The following is a 19664-nucleotide window of genomic DNA, read 5'->3' on the forward strand; positions in this document are numbered from 1 at the left end:
GCGGCCCGGATCGGCAACCGGCACACGGCTGGTCGGCCAAGCCGCGGGCCACATGGACCATTTGACTGATCGTAATCGCCAACTCTCGCTTTCAATACCAAGATTACACCCCAACATTATCCAGGACCGACATCGGGAAGAATTGCATGACCGTCTCTCCTTCAGGAATGGACACATGACAAGAACGGCGGGAGAGCGCCTTGGGTTGATTGCCACAACCTGAGGTCCCTTGACCCGTCCTGACGGATGACGGCCTTGTCACCAGCAAGTTCGTCAGATGATCGCCTTTGATTTCGATGGCATTAAGGTACCCAACTAGCGAAAGCGAAATCGATTTGCATTGCTCTTGATCTATTGCAGAAGTATGAATGCATTTGCATGCCAGCATGGCCAACATCATGGCGCCATCCGTCGTTGTTCTGCAGCATCTTGGCTCAGTTATACCGCATGCCATTCACCGAGCAAGGCTCCATGTGCAACTATCATTGTCACATCTACCTCAATGAGGCGAACAGGTCACATCTGGCCACGATCTCGCCCGCCGTACCAAAATCCGCCAAGACCCCCTTTTCCATCACGGCGATCTTGTCGTATTTGAGAGCGGCATCAAGTCGATGCAAGACTGATATCGTCGTCTTTCCCCGCAAACTCTCCCTCATCAGATCTTCTACTTGGATCTCGGTGTCGCTGTCGAGACTAGAGCGGACGATGGCTACTTAGTACCATCACGAGGTGAAGGGTCACGCCCGCAAATTGCTTACCTGCTTGTTGCCTCGTCAAGGATGATCAACCCTCCTCCAGCCGTGCTCGATTCACTCAATACCAATTTGGCAATGGAGAATAGCTGGGCCTCCCCCTTGGACAAGGCGGCATCCGCCATCTGGGTCTGAAGACCCCCAACGGCCAAGACCTTGGCGTGGAGACAGCATCGAACAAGAATGTCCGTTACAGTATCATCCGAGTACTGTCCTTCAGGATCAAGTTCTTGTCGGAGAGTGGATTCTGGATCGAGGAAGTTGTCTTGTGAAATAACCCGGAATCGGTTTCGGAGCTCCATCATGCGCAGGGCCGAGAGGTCAACTCCATCCACGACGACTCGCCCGACTGGCATGTCAATCATGCCTAGCAAGGCTAGCAAAAACGTTGATTTTCCCGAGCCAGAACGACCGTAGACGGCAACGCGGTCACCCGGTTCGATGTTGAGCGTGATCCCGCGCAAGTGCCAAACTGGCTTCGCATTCTTTTCCTTGTCCATTACATACGTTGCAAAGATGTTTTCAATCTGAACACGGCCATTCTGAGGCCAATTTTCATCCGTGGCGGCTGTACTTGTCGAATCATCCTGCTTCTCGCTCGGGGTTTTATCTTCGAACACAACTATGCGTGATATCGCGCCGAGGGACGTCTCGAGAGAGGTCCAGGCCATGATAAAGTTGGTCAGCGTAGAGCCCAACGTTGTCACTTTAAGCAAAGCAACGCCCGCGACACCTGCGGCCACCTTGTCCCGCAGCGTGACGGTGATGATTGTAATAACGACCGCTAAGCCGGCAACAACGAGCCCGAGGACGAGCTGAAGCCAGCGTTGAACCATGTGGAGTAAGTAGAATGGCTCTTGTGACCGGTCCAGCTTTTCCCTAAACTTGGTCCGCGTCTTGTCCAGCCAACCGTTCGCACGGATCGTAGCTAGCCCCGATGCTGTTTCGCCAAACGCGGTGTGAAGATATCCTTTCCACTCCAAGTCTATGCCGCGCAGCTGTTTCGAGGTGCGCAGGTATACATGCTGGATAAGGTAGAGGATAACGGCCAATACGGGAAGTGCTGCGAGAGCGTGATGCGAAACGACAGCAATTAGGATTATTTCGAAGACGGCAGTAAAGAACTCGGAGCAGGTATTGAAAAGATCGAGGGGCAAGTAGCCATCGATGAACATAAGATCTTGGTTGAAACGGTTCAGGAGACTTCCGGTATCGATGCGACTTACATACGCAAACGGCGCACGTAATGTTGCCTGAAGTAGAGTCGAGTGAAGCGCAGCGGCCGAGGTCGGTACGATGACCAGCATGAGTTGCCTTTCATCCGTTGTTAGCTGAGCAGGTCGTCGTAGCGGCGTACGAATGAAAAAAAAGGGGGGTTGGTGCATACAAGGCCCAGCCAAAGAGGAAGATCAACGGAAGCATTGGGCCATGGAATAGATGCGCAGCCAGTATCCATTGTCAACGCCATTGCCCTCCATCTCCAAAGCGGCAGTCCACCACTGAACCCAGACATCTACTCGGTCAAGCAAGGTTAGCAACATGGACCTGCCTTCATCGCTCTACAGCGAACAGCCAAGTCGAGGACAACGTACGTGGGAACGAAAACGTGACGGCAAATGTGATGCCAAACACGAGAAAGACGGCAGCGTTTGTATATCCCATTGCTCGCACGTATCGCAGAAATACCCTCCTGTCGGAGACGTGCGATGTCGAATCGTTGACGCCTGGCACCTGCTGGTCAGTTTCCTTGAGACATGCGACCTTCGTTTCAGCTTTCGCCTCAACTTCTCTGCCTATATCGTCCCCCCCCTCGTCCTCGCCACTGTTGGCGTTCTCTTCCACGCCCAAAAAATCTGACGTTGACACTCGAAGTCGTCCTTGGTCGTCAATATGATACACCTCGTCCGCGAACGATGCGATGTGCCCTGGGGTGGTTAGTGACGCGTTTGAAAATAACAGGTACATCAAGGCAAGGTAAGGAAGTTGACCCTTACTGTCGTGTGTCGTGAAGAGAACCGTCGTGCCCATTCGTCGGAAGAGGCCGTGTGGCCCCATGAGTCGTACGGATATGCGCTCGCGGCTCTTCCGGTCCAAGGCTGAAAACACATCATCGAGCAGGACCATGTCCTTTTTCGCGGCTACGACGCGGGCCAAAGCCTGCAATTGGTTTGTCAATATTCGCGCCCTCTCTCGATCCAAGTGGAGAGAATCGGAAATTAATCAGATGGACGTCCCAAACGTTGCCTTTGGCCACCGCTCAACCTCACACCGCCGCTTCCCACTGTGCCTGTGCTGTAGTCGGCGAGGGCGGTCACGTCATCAAGTGCACAGCAGTCCTGTACTTCATCAAGCCACTTCGGATCGCCCTCCGAATGCTGCGTCCACGCTTCCTTTGCGGACAAGTTTTCGATCCACGGTACCTGGCCGCAGTAGGCAATGCCGCCCCTGTCCTTGCGAATAACCGTAGAGCCGTCCAATTGGTTGGATTCGCCGACCAGAGAACGCATCAAGAGTGTTTTACCAGAGCCGACACGTCCAACAATGGCGGTGAGATATCCTTTCTTGATGTCGAGTGTGATATCGCGGAGGAGTGGGGGCTTCTCCGGCGTCCACCCAAACGAAGCACCCTTCATGGAAAGCACAATGTCCGCACCTGCACTGCTCACTTCCTCCCGTTGTCGATCGGCTCGGGGGCTCTCAAAGGTTTCTGGAGTCGTATCTGGCTCTTTTAGGAGGATGAAGTCGTTGAGGCGCTTGAAACAACCGTAGGCCGAGCCGATGGACGGCAACGCCTGGAAAACATGAATCAACGGTGCACTAACTAGGGATATGAGCACCAGCGACGAGATCATCGCGTTCGTGTCTAGCTTGGGGCCGTAAATGCCGATATAGGCGCCGAAAATAACCAAGGGTGAGAGGGTAAGCATGCTGTAGGCTGGTAGCGAGGTCAGCTCTCGGCCAGCTCAATGGAGAGGGGAGACAGTGTAGTAGGGTGCCTACAGAGGAGCACGGAGACTGCGAGCAGGCAGCGGAACACCCTGGCCACGCGTATCTCGTGCGCTCGTAGTCTGCTGACATTCTTGTACGCCTCATCTTCGGAGCCCGTCATCTTGAGGGACTTGATCGAGTCAAGAAGACGCTTCGTGACTTCCAGTCTCTTTTGCATGGCTCCTAGCCAAATCTGTTGCTGGGCACTCAGAGTCTTGGAAACCCACAGACAAAGACAGCAAGTAGCTTCTGGGCATCAGCAAACCTTTTCAAACCCGCCATGGTTGCGATTTCGCTACATACTTGATGCCAGTCCGAGTATTGTGAAGCACGGAGCTCCAAGCTGCCGATACAACAAGTACGTAGCGAGGCTTGTCTCGAGAACTCCCGCGGCAACCTCGTATATGTATTCGATGGCGCTTATGATTCTTTGGGTATCCGATATCATCAATGTCGTTGCTGTCGATTCGATGCTGCTATCGTCGCGAAGTCGAAGAACTTTCTCGAATATGCTAAGCACGAGACCGCCTCGGACGAGAGACATGAGTCGGCAGACCTGCCTCCAGTACCAGCTCCCTGATACCTAGTACGTTCAGTAAGCGCGCGCGTGATGCCAATAAGCACCATGCGGGTGTCCATCAGCTATTGCGGGTGAAGTGTAACGCACCGCAATACCGACATATACGAGAACAGAGGCACCGACAAGACCGTATCCATTCGAAATTCGAGGGGCTTTCGACTTCTGATAGTTCAGAACGGAGTCGATCAGAAGAGACTGGGAATAGGTAAAGGCTGTTAGGAACAGTCTTGGAACGATGGGGTATAGCACCTGCAAGCCAGTGCATTGGATGATCCGTCGGATGAGGCCCCATGCTGACAAGGGAGTGCGTGCTGGGAACGAATAGGTTACTCCAGGCCTACTCGCGACCATACCGCGACAAGAATCGGTCTACCTTGTGGCGCCTGTGTCAAAGGCTGAAACATGGCCGATAACTTCTCCGAGTAGAGAACCTCGTCGATAGGCCCCATATCCGCGACGGAGAATGATCGGCTATAGCCCGTCTTGAACATGCTAATGAGCCAGAAGAAGAAAGTCCTGCTGATGGGCCCGGCTCGTTGCTCGACAGATTTCTCAGCCTGTGATGCGAGAAAGGTTGACGCCTTGCCGCGAGCCTCTAGGGCAAACGACACGAGCTTGATGACGCAGTCCGCTGTCAATATAGTGGCAAGAGACGTTTCCGACATGATGAAGCGCGTCCTGCATCGAGCGAGATCGAACAGGATGGTCATGAACAGGTAGACGAGCATAAGGGAGGACGGTCGCAGAGCACGCGTGTGCTCGAGCGAACTCAACGCCATGACGGCAAGTGCTGCCATGGTCGAAGTCGCGGCGGCCGGGACCGACGCTGGGCTTCTCGTTCCATGGCCGAGGCATTGGACGACGAGGATGGCTATCTTTAGAGCGGCAGAAACACCAGTGGAGGACTGGACAGCAGCAGCAGTGGGTCAGTTTCTTGGAACTCGGCCGGGCTAGCTAGATATCGGGATGGACATGAGGCAGGAGACGCACCAGTTTTGCAACCCAGAATCCGTCTCGTTCCACCAGCCGAGGGCGACAAAACAGGAAAGCAGCGCGAGCTACGGCCAAGATGGTGAAAATTGTTGCCGGAACAACAACGAGGATGGCATCTTCAAAGTAAAGGGTGAAGTCGAACTGGAATCGACAGCCTTCCACGGAGGGACCTAGACTGTCATCGATCGATGCGGGGCAAGGCCGACGGAATGAGCCGAGCGTGAGGTCGACGAGGTCATGTGATGTTGCATTGTCATATGCGGATATGAGTAGCAGAGAAGCCAAACTCTCGAGAACAATGGACATGGCGAAGGCGAGGTCGTCCGTTCCCAGTCTGGACCGAAGGCAGCTCGAGGGACTATAGCAGAAGAGGGCAAAGCCGGGGGAGTGACAGCTGTATTTATGTTCAATGTCAAGTGCACAGAACGCACCGCCGTTTAGGACTTGTAGCGAATGGCCAGAGTGCATTTACAATGTGTACATGTAGGTACTGTCTGCCTTTGCTCTGCACTTGTATAATTCCTGACTACCTACTTGTACACGTCTGCTCCAGTCCAAGTTGGCATCTCCGAGTTGTGAACCAACATGCAAGTGGTGCGCCGCGCTGGGCAGCCGCGCACGCAAAGGCGCAATATGCGCAAGGCTATGTTATTATAGGCGTAAATGAACGCGGGGAAACTACCTTTTCAGAAGTCCCAAGCTCCGGACTGGTATCCTGGTATCGTGTCACAAGCAAGTGTACTGCGTGGATGTGATCTGCAGGTGGAGAATGTGCACAATTACAACTTACAGTACAAGCACCAACATCACTAGTAGCACTCCGAGTTCGGACCAACACGACTATGTTGGAGTGACGACAATGTGCCTAATCCTGGGGTAGGGTATGAGCACTTGTGCCATTCATACGTAAGTACTTAAGTAAGTAAGTCAGTATGCTTATCATAGAATACTATTGGATCCATCTGTCCATGGGGAAGATCGAGAGTGTGCCGGACGGAGACAACGAATCAAGTACATGATGCGCCACTACTTAAAACGACACTCCACAGCGGTATTGGACCCCATTCGTGCTGGACACTCACAACGCCCGCTAATATAACGTGTTGGCTCGGATGTACCTGTAATATAAATAAGTAAGTACAGTACTTTACTTATACTGTACTGAAGAACAAGTATACTTACTTAAGTGTGAAGTCTCCCTGTAGTCCACACTTTCGACAACGGGGCAGTACTCGGTATGGACTAGGATGAATACTGTAATACATGATAATCACTACAACGTACAAGTACTGCTCCGTAAGTACACCTGCTGTATTACTCCGTACTTTGTCAAGTACTTTACTCGTACATGAGTATGATGTGATTGTCAGCTGCTACCGCGGTCGAATCCTAGCAAGCATGGGCGTTTGCGACGATGGGGTGAGTCTACGTTATGAGAGGAAATCGCTTCTTCTACCCGCTGAGTTGGCGGCTGCAGCTTGATAGATGGGGCGAATAATGTTGGCGCCCTCACAAGAACTTGCGCGCATCCTTCAGCACGTGCAGTGCATGTACTCGGTAAAGTACATGTATTTTTGTTCATGTGCTGCCCCGTGCCAAGTCACGTGTATAGCTTTGTCCCTCAACAAAGGCATCCATCCATGCTCCATGATCAAACTGTCCCTCGACAATGCTGGCGTCATGCCATGACCCTCAGCAATCCAACCGGGAGCGGGAGGTGAGTAGCCAGGTCATGAGTGAAGCAGATCGATCTCATTCACCACCATTCTCTCACGCTAGCCCATTTGAACGCATAGCGAGGTGGTTGGTAAACGTGCCACGACTCATACTTACCAGTCGTCTCATGACGACGAAGTCAAAATATTATTAGCTGCTAGACGCTTCCCCTCGTCGTACCCCGCTTTACCCCTCCTACCCTTCCATGTACAGTACATGTTGGTGTACTTGGAAGTATCTGTACATGGTTGCCACAGACGATCTTGAATATTATGACTCCACCTACTCCGTAAAAGGTAGATGGTTTGGAGAGTATTATATCACCATGACTTGGCGGGCTATTTCAAAGCCTTTCCCACACGCATGGTGCCCCTTCGTCTCTTAATTGTCAAGAGGCGTCTTACTCTCCAATGACATAACGGTGCTGCTCGGGCAGTGATGGGACAGGACCGGCTTCAAAATACCATATTCGTACCTTGCTGGCACTCTGAAGGAGGGGCGGGGGTAACTTGGACGCCTCTCTCAATCCAAGTACTCCGACTCCGTACTGCTACTTACTTGTACAAGTACGCAGAACTCATGTGACGGCTTTGCTGTTGGTTTTTTTTTTCTTTGGTGCCTCCCAAGTCTCCAGTACAGTACTTGGGCTTGCCAGGTGCCCAAGTTCCCCACCCGTCCACCCACAAGCTCTGTTTACAAGAGCTGTGAACTTTTACAGGTACGCCTCAACGCGTTTAGGTACCTACGAGTAGTTAGTATATCCACTGGCGCCTAGGTACCTGGTACTAGTAAGCAATGAGCAGCTGCCCAGAATGCCAGCCACCCCAATCCACTGTACATGTACTCCGTACGTGTAAGTAGAATAGGAAGTACTTACCTGAGGGGGAACACATGCGCATGAGATGAGATGTCCAAAGGAGGAGGAAGACTCTGTCCACAAGATTTGTGGAGGCGCACGAGCACGAGAATATTTGCGCGGGAGAACACCAGGCAAGGCAGTCCTCCTCGGCGCCCCGTCTGATGCCGGCAACTGACGGCGCGGCGTGACGAACTTTCTCCTCGGTACTCCGTACGGAGTACAGTAATTCCTGTACACCACACCACCATGACGGGCAGGGTCGGCGGTGATCGGGTCCGTCCAAGAGTGGGGTGGCCCTTTGGCGTTGTTCTATCCACATAAACACCGCTTGTACTTCGTGATGAAGAGTTATTATCGCCCAACCCCCCCCCCCCCCCCCCCTTCTCTGCTTTCGCATTGTCGACGACACCCATACAAATATACAGGCGTGAGGCTTGAGACGGTTGGGCCATTCACGCGTGTGTATCTTCGGAGCAAACTCAGCCGTTGTGACATGCACGGCGTCATTCACAGCATTATTTACAGTCCACCGATCTTGTTTCCACCCCGACTTCCTAGAACCAAGATTTCGGCTCTTTGTGTACCACTGTCACTCGGAAATACCACGACAAACCCCAAGCACGGAGCCAACCGGTGCTAGTTTCATTCGCGCGACTCCGAAAGCTCGCGCACTCAAATCGACGCCCACCGCTCGACTTCCCTCCCCGATCTGGGACATCCCCATCCCCCCTTTTCGCTCGGCTCCGGAGCCCCGAGACCCTATCGTCCATGATTCTGGCACCTCAAACCTGTGTCCATACGAGTTCCGACATCATCAATGGCCGCGGTGGACGTTTTGGCTTCCAGAGCAAGCTGGAGAGAAAGCAGCTCCGACGGCCCAGGCCACCACTCCTCGACGACTGGGTGGGATAAAAACTCCCTGCGGACCCAGTTGAGCATCATTTCTCTCGCATGGGTCGTCGACAGGCGGAATATTGAGGCAAGACTTTCTGTCCCTTTGCGCAGTGCCTCGGCGATATGCTGCTCCCTTGGCATCCACCTCACTTGCATGCACCGTCTGCCGCTCCTCCCACACGTCATCCCCTTTCTCTCCGACGCTCTAGAAGCATTTTGCATCACCCAGGGAGGGCATTTCTGACAGTTAACGAACCGGTCCCCCACGCTGCCAGGAATTGGTCATTGGTTGCTAACATGCTGATTGAATAGTCCTGCACGGCCCCCTTCCAAACTCGACGACACATCGGCGAACCGCTGCGGGTTCCGGATCACGCACCAAAATGGCTACGTGCACTGCCAGCCGTGCGCCCAAGGGCAGATGGCCCCTGTGACGGACCAAGCGCGAGCGACACGGAATATCTCGCACGCCGGCAAGTGTCAGGCTTCTCCCACGGCCCCTCACCGCCCTCATCCAAAACCCCTCAGCGAGATGGATCCCGATCTGGGAGAGACCTGTTCCACGACCCTACCAAGGACATCATCGTCGATTGGAATTCGCAAGATGGTATCGTATATCAAGCGAAAAAGAAGAAGAAACAGGCGGCAGCTGCCTCCAATAAATGGTTTGACGATGGCAACGGAGAAAAGAAGGAGGGGAACGGCGATGAGAATGGCGAAGACAAACGTGATGATGCGGCTGACGGCGGCAGTGCTGGCGCTGGCAAAGGGGATGGCGAAGGCGACGGCGATGGCGACGGCGACGGCGATAAAGACAAAGACGGCGCCGCTGACGCAGATCCCGACGACGAGTGGGGTACCACCGTCAAGTCCAAGAAGAAGAAGGGCAAGAAAGGGGCCGCCAACCAAGCGGCAGACGCAAGCACTGACATGCCCAGCACTGATACAGGCCTGGACGCATTTCACGACATAAAACTAGGGGACGATGGCGGCAAGATTGACTTGAATTTTAGTTCGGGAAACCCAAAAAATTCTGTCGGAAACTGGGGCACGAAATGGAATACTGGTGGGAGCAGCTGGGATTGGTCTGGTGGTGGTGGTGGTGGTGGCAACGAGGGCGAGGCAGAGAACGAGAAGAAAACCGAGCTGGACAATGCCTGGGGCGTTGCTGGTGGAAAGGCAAAGAAGAAGAACAAGACCACCTTCATATTTGACTCCACCGCTGATACCAAGGAGAACGAGGGGCTAGATGCCAAAGAGGAGGCGAAGGACGACGACTTTGGTTTCACCGTCAGTACCAAAAAGGACCGCAAGAAGAAAAATAACGCTTTGAGTGAGACGGTAGAAGAAACCAACATCGGGTCCTCAGACGCCAAGAAGGCATCAGATCCTTGGGGATGGACTTCGACTACGAAGAACAAGGGAACCCAAGGTGATGCTGAGCCTGACGTCAAACTTACCGCCGAATCCAACTCGGCTTCCCCGGAAGATGACCTGTTCGCTCTCGTTACCATCAAGGGCAAAAAGAAGAAAGGCACCGCTGCAGCCGTGGACAAGGATCCACCCTCAGTCAGCGAGCCCGCGCCAGAACCCGCGCCAGAACCCGCGCCAGATCCAGAAGTGGACAAGAAGGAGGATGCAGTCGACGACGGTTGGGATACGTGGGGCACATCCAAGAAAGCGAAGAAGAAAAAGAAGGGGGCGGCATTGGACGATCCGCCTGCCCCTGATCCTCCTGCTGATCCACCCGCCCCCCCGGCGGAAACTGAGCCGGATGACGTTTGGGGGACGGTGACGACCAAGAAGGGCAAGAAGGCCAAGGGCAAACTTACAGAACCAAAGCCAGACCCACCTCAAGCGCCGGAACCAGCAGCCGGGAAACCAGAGGAAGATATCTGGGGGTTCGGTTCCAAATCCACGTCGAAGAAAGATGGGAAAAAAAAGAAAGCCTCCATCTGGAACGACGTGGATAACGCGGGAGAGCCCGAGCCGCCAGCACAAAACCTCAACGACGATGACTCCTCCAAGGACAAGGACGACGACAAACTTCCATCCTCATCTGAGCCCGAGAAGGATCCGAATGCGGAAACGGAAAAGAAGGAAGAAGATGACTTTTGGACCAGCCTCGGCACGTCCAAGAAAGACAAGAAGAAGAAAAAGAAGGGCAATGCGGTAGACCCTACCCCGCCGCCACCTCCTCCGGAACCGGAACCTCTGCCAGACGCCGAACCGCTGGTCGAAGAACCTGCGGCAGAACTGAAGAATGACGAGGACGATCCCTGGACTAGCTTCTCAACAAAAAAGGACAAGAAGAAGAAGTCGAAGGGCGCGGAAGAAGGTGGAGCCAAGGGCACGTTCGACGCTTGGGGCGGAAGCTCCAAGGACGACAAGAAGAAGAGCTCTCTCATGACAAGCTTCGGGGGTTCACCCAAGGAGATACCTAACGCAGTGGAGCGCAAAGATAATGACGAGCCCAAGTCTAGGGAGGAGGCCTCGAAAATCAAGACTACCGCCGACGGCGACTTTTTTTCCTCCTGGGAAACCGACAAAAAGGACAAGAAAGACAAGAAGGAGATAAAGGATAAGAAGGACAAGAAGGATAAGAAAAACAAGAATGTAGATGATTCCTCCTGGGACCAGGCAGATAGCACTGAAGCGCCCGCCGACACTATCTGGGGCAAAGTGGCCAGCAAGGACAAGTCGAACCGCGAGTCTGCGGAGGTTAAAGACGATATTACTGGTGAGATGGCCCAACCTGACGATTTGCGGGAGATCAGGGAATCAAGGACAGACATCAAGGCCGATGACAGCTGGGTTTGGATGTTGGATTTCGAAAGAGGTCCATGTCCCGCAGAGAGGCCTTGCCTGATCCACCCCCCTCCCCAACCTCCCTTCCATGGACGGACTGTGCTGAGCCTGAAAATGAACTAGGAGACCCCGAAACTACCACGTGGGACGAGCCGTCGTCCAACACCAAGTCGCAGGATATCGATGATGAGGAGGGGGGCGAGAAGAGCATCGAGAAGTCGAAGAAAGAGAAGGAACCCAAGCTAAGCAGCAAGGAACTGAAAAAGCTGGAGAAGGAGCAGAAAAGGGCCGAGAAGGCCGCGAAGGCCGAGAAGGAGCGGCTCGAACAGGAGGCTCGAGAGTCCGCCGAACGAGAGGCAGAGCAGAAGGCCGCACGAGAGGCCGAAGAGAAAGCCGCACAAGCGGCTGAGGAGAAAGCCCGCATTGAGGAAGAAATTCCCCGCCTCGAGGACAATTCTTCAGAGATGCTTGAGGAAGAAGAGCTTGCTGCGCTGACGGAGAAAAAGGCCAAGAGGGGCAAACTGACAAAGAAGGATACAGAAAGGTTCAACCGCTTAACAGAGAATATTGACAAGAGAGCGCAGGAGAAATCCGCCAAAGAGCTTGAAGAACAGGCCAACCGAGAGGCAGAGGATGCAACAAAAGCCAACGAGACGGAGGCAGCGAAAACGGCAAAAAAGAGCACCAAGGACAAAGCCACGGGGAAAGAGAAGACAAAGGGGAAGGGTCACTCTCTAGAGCCAGAATTGGAGCTCAAGCCGGAGGAAGTAGAAGACCTTTTGGCCGCCCACGATAAGACAACAAACGATGCTTTCAGCTTCTGGGGCATCAGCGGAGGCTCCAAGAAGTCCAAGAAAGGTTCGTCTGCTACCGGAGGTCCAATGTGGCGTCATGCGAGCAATCCATCCACCACCCGCTAGCTCACATCTCAAAACGAGGCAGAATTGTTTTGCTGACTCTCGTGTAGTCCTGGACGATGCCCCGGATGGCAAAGATATGGCCTCCCCGCTCAAGGCCAATGATAGCTTGTCAGGGAAGGTGATGGCACGGAAGCCCGTGGCAGGTACAATCGCAGACAAGCTCAAGACGTTTGAGGCGAAGGTAGAAGCACCGCCTACCCCCGCCCCGTTACCTCCATCTCCGCCCTCGAAACCCGCCAAGGAGGACAAGAAGGGTTCCAAGAAGGTATCCAAGGGTGTCGGCGACAACGAGCAAGACAGGTCGATGAAGAAAACCGAAAGGTCCTCCGAGCTTCCCGGTAGCTTCCCGGCAGACGAGGAGGTTGAGTTAGACGCAGCCTCTTCCGCTGACATGGCGACCAAGGACAAGTCCAGGAAGAGCAGCACCAAGAGCAAGTCGAAGCCTGATAATGGGGCATCGCCACGGACCCCGGCTCCGGAAGCGCCGTCGACTTCTCCGCCCGGGTCCAAGCCATCGAAAAAGGAACGGCCCAAGATCAAGGAGGACGGGGCTTCGTGGGCCCGATGGAACGCAGCTCCGCCGCGCAAGGATGACAAGAATGCGTCCTCCAAGTCGAAACCCTCCAGGTCGGCGTCCAAGAGGTCAGCGGAGAAGCCATCGCCTAAGGACGCAGGACCGGATAAACAAGAGCGCCCCGAAAGAGCCGAGAAAACGCCAGCGAGGCCCCGGGGTTCTGGTATATTCAGCACCCCCCCTGTCTCCCGGTCCATTTCCACGCGAGAGAAGCGGACGACGGGTAGTAGTGGAAAGTCGTCACGTCGGCACTCTGTTGACCTGCACGGGCTACCCACCCCACCTCCAGAAATCATGCCGGAGGTCTCGTCCAAGGCCGCCAAAATTTTGGGCGTCAGCAAGTCAAGTAGCAAGAGGAAGTCTCGCAAGTCCCCACCTAGGGATCAAGACGAAATTGTCATGGCTGGTGCTCTCGACCCCGATGCTCCGCTTCCGCGACGGGAGAAGCGACGATCCAAGAGGTCGCAAGACGAAGACATTGTCATGGTGGATGCCGGGGGCCCGTCCGAACCCCCTTTGAAACGGGGTGCTGCGCCGTCGAAAAAGTCCGGCTTCGCCAGTATTTTCGGCGGACTCATGACGCCCAAGTCGGCAAAACATGAAGCAAACATTGACACCGGTGTCATAGGTGACACCGACGGGGAAGCTCGTGCATCTGCACGTAGACCTCGGAGGAGCGAACGAGATGCGCCGGAGAAGGCCAGCGAAGAAGGGGCGCGTTCGAAGGACGTTGGCCAGCGTGATCGACGACGATACCGCGAAAGCGATGACGAGGCACGCAAACTGGAGGCAAAGGAGGCCCGCCGGGCTGAGAGGCGCGCAGCCCGCCAGCGCGAGGAAGAGGAACGCCGCGCCAGCGAAGAGCGAGAAATTCGACGCGCCGAACGACGTCGGTTGCGAAAGGAAAAGGAAGCTGCCGCTCTAGCTGCCGAAAGAGAAGCCGAGGCACGGCGAGCGGCCAAGCAGGAACGTCGTCAGTCTCTACACGGTGACGGCACGGAAGACGAGGCCGAACGGCGACGTCGACGGGACGCACGTCGCGCCGCTAGGGCCGAGGAGGGCGGCGAAAGCCAGAAGCCACGAGGCAGTCGTCGGCATGGCCACGAATCGGGAGATGACCAAGTCTATGCGCGCAGCGACCGTCGACGCGACAACAAGTATGAGACAGCGGCCTGGCCACACTCGGGGACGTCGTCATGGGTCAAGGACCACTTGGACGCTCCACCCCCGCCGGAGGAAGAGGAGCAGGCCAGCCGTGAGGCTCGACGAGCCAGGCGTCGAGCAAGGGCAGGGGATGGCCCGGCAGACGAAACAGACGACTCACGACGACGGAGGAGGCGGGAAGACCGCGAGAGGGAGGCGCGTCTCGGTGCATCCGAGGGAAGTGACGAGCGTTATCACAGCCGACGAAGTTCAGCGTTCATGGACACGACTCCCCGAAGCAGCAGCTGGTGGAAGAAGATAACCGGCTAAGATTGGGGTTGTTTTTTTTCTCGCGCGTTGAGCGTGTAGTCTTCGTCTTGCTTACGAGGCCGTCTCAAACCCGAGAATTGTTGCGTTGGGATGGAAGCCTGCCTCATTGGATTGGTGCCGCGGTCGGGCTTAACAGCCATTGCCGGCAACTATGGGTGTTCTGCATCCATCTGGTACCGCGGCAGCACGACGCGTCTATTCGCTGTTGGACATGCGAGCGTAATCACTTTTCATGATACCCAGCGGGAAGAGAGTGGAGGATACTTATGTGTTATGATTATGAGCTATATGAGGACCTTGATCTGCTATCTGGTGCCATACAACGAAACTCCTTGTGTCCTTGCATCGTGGGATTCGGTCCTTCCCCTCCCGCCCACCTTGGTTTCAATATTTTCTTCTTCCATTTCCCGTCCCTCTGGTGACGTGGACTGCTCGAGCGAAGCATTGAGTTTTGGCATTGATCACACGTCATGAAGCAGTCACTCGCCGCAGATACTGATGGAGGAGAAATGGGGGTGACGTTGTTGCTTACAGGCGCAGACGCCAAATGGTTCGCAGATTTCCCGGAGTATTCTCGTCATCTCGGCCTCGTCGAATCATCGGTAAGTCCGAAATGTTAAGCTCTGCCTGTGATGCTAGGCATTTTAAGCACTGTATGCTCAATGGCTGGTCGGCACGAGTACTTACGTACCTAGTACCTGTTCCAAGGTTTTTCATAGTGACGGAAGTATCTACAGTACGGCAGGGTACTCTTCGCTCTGCTAGTTCCGCCCTGCTAAGTATTATCAAATACTGCTAGGTTGGTACCTAACAGTACTCCGTAGGCAGTCCGTAAACGCACGGTACATGTACAGTGTACCGTACGAAGTACATACGTAACTCGTTATGGCGTGTCCTCCCTGTAACTTTCTCCCTCTCATTCATTTCTTCTCCTCGTCCACGTCGACAGCCTCCCTCGCTGCTGGAATGAGATGTTACCCTCGATCAGCTAAGAGATCATAAACGAAAGGAAGAGAGAGTCAGAGAGAACGAAGAGAAAGAGGGCGAAAAGGGGACAATACACCATGGCTGCGCCTGCGAAGCAGTCGAGATGGGGCTCGTTCCTCTCCCAGACCGTCGCGGGCGTGGAGTCACGACTTGACAATATCCTTGCCGACGCCGATGACAGCCAGCAGCAGCCGGCACCTGTGGTCGCCACGGCGTCATCAAGCAACAATGCCGAGCCCGTACCCAGCTCTGGTGTGTCCTGACCTGTCTCCTCCATCGACATGATGCGCGTCCACCTGGCTTTGAGGTGCCCGAGACTGATAAATCCTGTCCGCATGAGCAGCCAACTCGTTGCCGGCTTCTAGCAGCCGTGCCAATGACCGACTCCAGGCAAGGCTGGCCAAAGCGATGATCGCCAAAAGTGCGGCGGGTGGGACCAGCAGCAAGGACACCAACTCGCCGCGCAGCTCGGCCGACGTAGCGAGTCGGCCGTCGACGGACGACAAAGCCCGGCTCGACCAGACAGGACCTGTGGCAGCCGATTCGGGCTCGATACCCCCGCCGAAGCAAGTCGAAGTCGAAGCCGAGCCGTCGTCAACAACGGCCAACGCCGACGGGAACCGGATCGACCGATTGGCCAACGATACCCCAACAAGCGATGTGAACAGGGGCCAAGACACCCCGTCGGAGCTCTCAGCATCCGGACTTATCGGAGGGGGAGCAGCTGGGCCCAAGGCGACGGAACGAACATACGAGATCTCAGACTCTGCCGTCGAGGAAATGAAGGCGCGTCACCAGGATGAAATCCAAGACTACGTGGAAAGGGTAGACTCCCTCGAATCAAAGTTGCAATACTTAGCCAAGAGCACAGCAGACTCGGCCAAGAGGGCGGCATCGTCCGCCTCTCCCAGCGGTTTGGAGCGTAAAATTGCGGAAAGGGACGAGAAGATCGCCTTGTTGCTGCAGGAAGGTCAGGCTCTGTCAAGCACGGAGCAGAAGCTCCGTGCTTCAGCCAGAAAGTTACGTGTGCAGATGTCGGAACTGGAGAAACAGACGGAAGAGCTCAGGAAGGACAGGGACAAGGCCGTGTCAAATGCCGAAGAGTTGCGCAACCGCCTAGACGTCGCTGAGGGAAGCGAGATGCGCCAAGCGGAAACCCGACGGGTAACCGCAGCTTTGCAACAGGAGATTGAGGAGCTGAAGACGGAGCACACGAAGAAGGACGAGGCGTACCAATGGCTGGAACAGGAGAGCAAGGCGAAATCCCAGCAGGTCGAGGCTGCTAACGCAGAAGCGTTGAGCAGGGCGCTGGCCGGGGAGCGTGCGAAGCACAAGGAGCTCGATGAGACAATCGCCGCCCTCCGAGCAGAAAAAGAGTCGCAAGCTACCATGGCCAAGCAAGTGGATATCGAGTGGCGTGAAAGGCTAGAGCGTGCCGTGGAAAGAGGCAGCAAGGTCGAGGAAGAGCTGAAGATGGAACTGCGAACCATGGAGAGCAGGCTGGAGGCCATGCGAACGGCCGCCGAGGAGGCGTCATCTGGATCGGGAGGCGAGGCACAGGTCAAGATGTTCAGGCAAATTGAGACGTTGCAATCGCAATACGCGTCTGCCAGGGAGAACTGGCAGGGCATGGAGTCGTCTCTTCTGGCAAAGGCCGCCAACCTCGAGAAGGAGAAAGACGAGGCCCTTCGTCGAGAGTCAGAGATGCGCAAGAAAGCGCGCGACGCGGTGAGTAGCCTTCCTGTTCCAGAAACAATCGAGGCGAATGCTGATGTCTCTCCGGTAGGCCATCCGCAACAGACACCTCGAGGATGAAGTGTCGGCGATGCAGCCCGCGCTTGCGACGGCGCGGCAGGAGTTGGAGGCGGTCACCCTCCAGCTTGCCACCATGAAAACTGCTTCGAGGGACGCGGAGGAGGCTCTCGAGCAGGCGAGAAAGGATCTCAACAAGGAAAAGAGGCGCCTGGAAAGCCGGGACGATGGCGCCGAGGCGGAACGGCGGCAGTGGGCCGACGATGTGGCCGGTGCGACGTCCAGAGGCCACCCGACCCAGCATGATTCCCCTACGCCGTTGCCGCAGCGAACCTTTAGCTCTGATTTCATGGCAATGGGACTGCCTGCTCTCAGCAAACCTCGACGAACGCCGACGTACGGGAGCATACCGGACAGCCCTGCAGAGGTCATGTCTCCCATTCGACGGCTCTCCTGTCAACCCCCTGGCAGGCTCAGCATCGCCTCCACCGTCGGGTACGGGCAACCGCTGACCCCCTTCTCCCCCTTCGAAGCTCCGAGCGAGTCGCAATTCAACGCGTGGCCGTCTGCCGTCGATCGTGAAAACGGCGCGGACGAGGAGGTGCCGTCCTCGCCTCGCAACATCGCTCACGACATGATATCGGTGTCGACTGCGACGGCCGGTCCCTCCGTTCAGCTCGTGGAACGGATGAGCGCGGCGATACGACGACTGGAGGGCGAAAAGGTGGCGGCCAAGGAGGAAATGGCGAGGGTTTGCCACCAGAGGGACGAGGCTCTGGCGGACTTGGTTAACCTCATGAAGGAGCTGGAAGAGGCCAATGCCGCTGCCAAGAGCGTCCCAGAGCTGGAGGGCAAGGTTTCGGATCTCGATTCAAGATACCAAACGACGCTGGAAATGCTTGGGGAAAAGAGCGAGCTCGTTGAGGAGCTCAAGGCTGATGTCCAGGACGTCAAGGCCATGTATCGGGAGCTTGTGGAGAGGACAGTTACGTGAACCCCCCGCCATCTCTGACCCACGTTTTCTTTGCGCGGGAAGAAGTTTAGAAGTGCTGCGCTGCCACTTCCACGGCGACCTACACCTAGCTACAGGGAGAGGTCGACGCCTTCCCTTTCCGCTCCTTGTATGATATACAAGCGTACCTGTTCAACATAGATCGTTAGCTGGTAGGTAGAGGAGGGTGACAAGCGGCAGAATGTTCCGGGTTTCCATGGGAAAGCCTACCTCCTTGTCTGGTGCTAGATCGAGTGCCAGCTCCTCTGCCCTGTTCTTGATACCGAAATCGGCTCCATGTTTCAGCAATGCCACAGCCACATCACCTACAGCCGGCATGCCAGTCAGTCAAGAGTCGGACCGGCAGCCCGATCCCGTCACGATACGTACCGTGTCCCTCGGCAACGGCGTGGTGCAGCGGCGTATACCCCTCGTCGTCCGTCGGGTTGAGCGGGCTCATGTTTTGGAGCAGCAAGTTCACCATGGGCTCCGAGCCAGCCGCGGCAGCACGATGAATTGGGTACTGCCCACGACGATCACGGATGCGAGTCGAGGCGGCTGGCTTCGCCTCAATAAGCATTCGAGCGATGTCCATGTTCTTTTTGGAGGCGACAAAGTGAAGGGCGCTCTACGGCAATGGCCATGTCAACGTTGAAGCGTCCAAGGGGAGTGCAGAGTGGCGGGAGGCTCTCTCACTTGACCGTTGCTGTCTATGCAATGAGGTCGTTTCAGCGCTGCGGTTTTGACATAGTCGTCGGCGAAGAAACTCACTCTTCTCATTCACGTTGGCGCCCTTCTGGAGCAGCATCTTGAGGACCGCTTCGCCGTTGGGGACGCTCGCCGATATCATCAGCGGGGTCCAGCCGCTGCCATCCTGCAGCAATCTTCAGCATCGGACCTGACAGTGATTTCGCATTTTACAGCGACGAAGAACTGACTTGCACATCCGGATCGAAGGCAGGGTGGTTGACTAAAAGGACAACAATGTCCAGGTTGTTGGAGGAGACGGCCCAGTGGATGGCATACCGACCGTCGTCATCTCTTTTCTGCGAGAGCTTTGGGTCCGTCTACCAGGTCGTGTTAGCATCGCGAGGTTACCAACCTTTTCAGATCTGCCCAGTAGTTCATATCCCACGTACCTTGAGAAGCCCTTCCGCCTTGGCCACTAGGAACGGTGCCATCAGCATTGGATTCGTCGTAAATGAGATAGAGGAACATCGAGGTGACCAACGGACCTTTCCCTTCGCGCGCCGCGGTATGGAGCGGATATCGATCGTTGTCCTCATCCATTCTTGTCGATACTTCTACGAGCGATCGAGCGGGAGCTTGCTCACGAGTTGGGAGCGTAGTTTTGTTGTCCTGGGGAGGGGGGGG

At 55.4% G+C, this 19664-nt stretch overlaps 4 protein-coding genes across 4 annotated transcripts; 2 read left to right on the plus strand and 2 right to left on the minus strand.

Annotated features, from left to right (window-relative positions):
- Window positions 1–494: 494 nt before the first annotated feature.
- On the minus strand, window positions 495–5622 carry DCS_07913 (uncharacterized protein; the record flags this gene model as incomplete). The annotated part of the gene is made up of 10 exons (XM_040805196.1): window positions 495–687; window positions 762–2069; window positions 2253–2268; window positions 2348–2912; window positions 3038–3690; window positions 3756–3992; window positions 4047–4326; window positions 4411–4518; window positions 4677–5228; window positions 5314–5622. 10 exons carry the CDS (start codon window positions 5620–5622, stop codon window positions 495–497), a joined length of 4221 nt encoding a protein of 1406 aa, XP_040655300.1.
- A 3037-nt stretch (window positions 5623–8659) lies between these two features.
- Window positions 8660–14560, plus strand: DCS_07914 (uncharacterized protein; the record flags this gene model as incomplete). The annotated part of the gene is made up of 4 exons (XM_040805197.1): window positions 8660–8794; window positions 9098–11525; window positions 11717–12451; window positions 12561–14560. 4 exons carry the CDS (start codon window positions 8660–8662, stop codon window positions 14558–14560), a joined length of 5298 nt encoding a protein of 1765 aa, XP_040655301.1.
- Window positions 14561–15624: 1064 nt separating this feature from the next.
- On the plus strand, window positions 15625–18293 carry DCS_07915 (uncharacterized protein; the record flags this gene model as incomplete). Its single annotated transcript, XM_040805198.1, has 3 exons — window positions 15625–15799; window positions 15891–17275; window positions 17334–18293. The coding sequence occupies 3 exons, from the start codon at window positions 15625–15627 to the stop codon at window positions 18291–18293; spliced, it is 2520 nt and encodes an 839-aa protein (XP_040655302.1).
- Window positions 18294–18382: 89 nt separating this feature from the next.
- DCS_07916 (uncharacterized protein) lies at window positions 18383–19580 on the minus strand (the record flags this gene model as incomplete). The annotated part of the gene is made up of 8 exons (XM_040805199.1): window positions 18383–18439; window positions 18522–18616; window positions 18681–18918; window positions 18987–19000; window positions 19062–19164; window positions 19229–19357; window positions 19430–19455; window positions 19526–19580. 8 exons carry the CDS (start codon window positions 19578–19580, stop codon window positions 18383–18385), a joined length of 717 nt encoding a protein of 238 aa, XP_040655303.1.
- Window positions 19581–19664: the final 84 nt, after the last annotated feature.

This window comes from Drechmeria coniospora, chromosome 03 (genome assembly GCF_001625195.1).
Source record: "Drechmeria coniospora strain ARSEF 6962 chromosome 03, whole genome shotgun sequence".
Classification (NCBI taxonomy): Eukaryota; Fungi; Ascomycota; class Sordariomycetes; order Hypocreales; family Ophiocordycipitaceae; genus Drechmeria; species Drechmeria coniospora.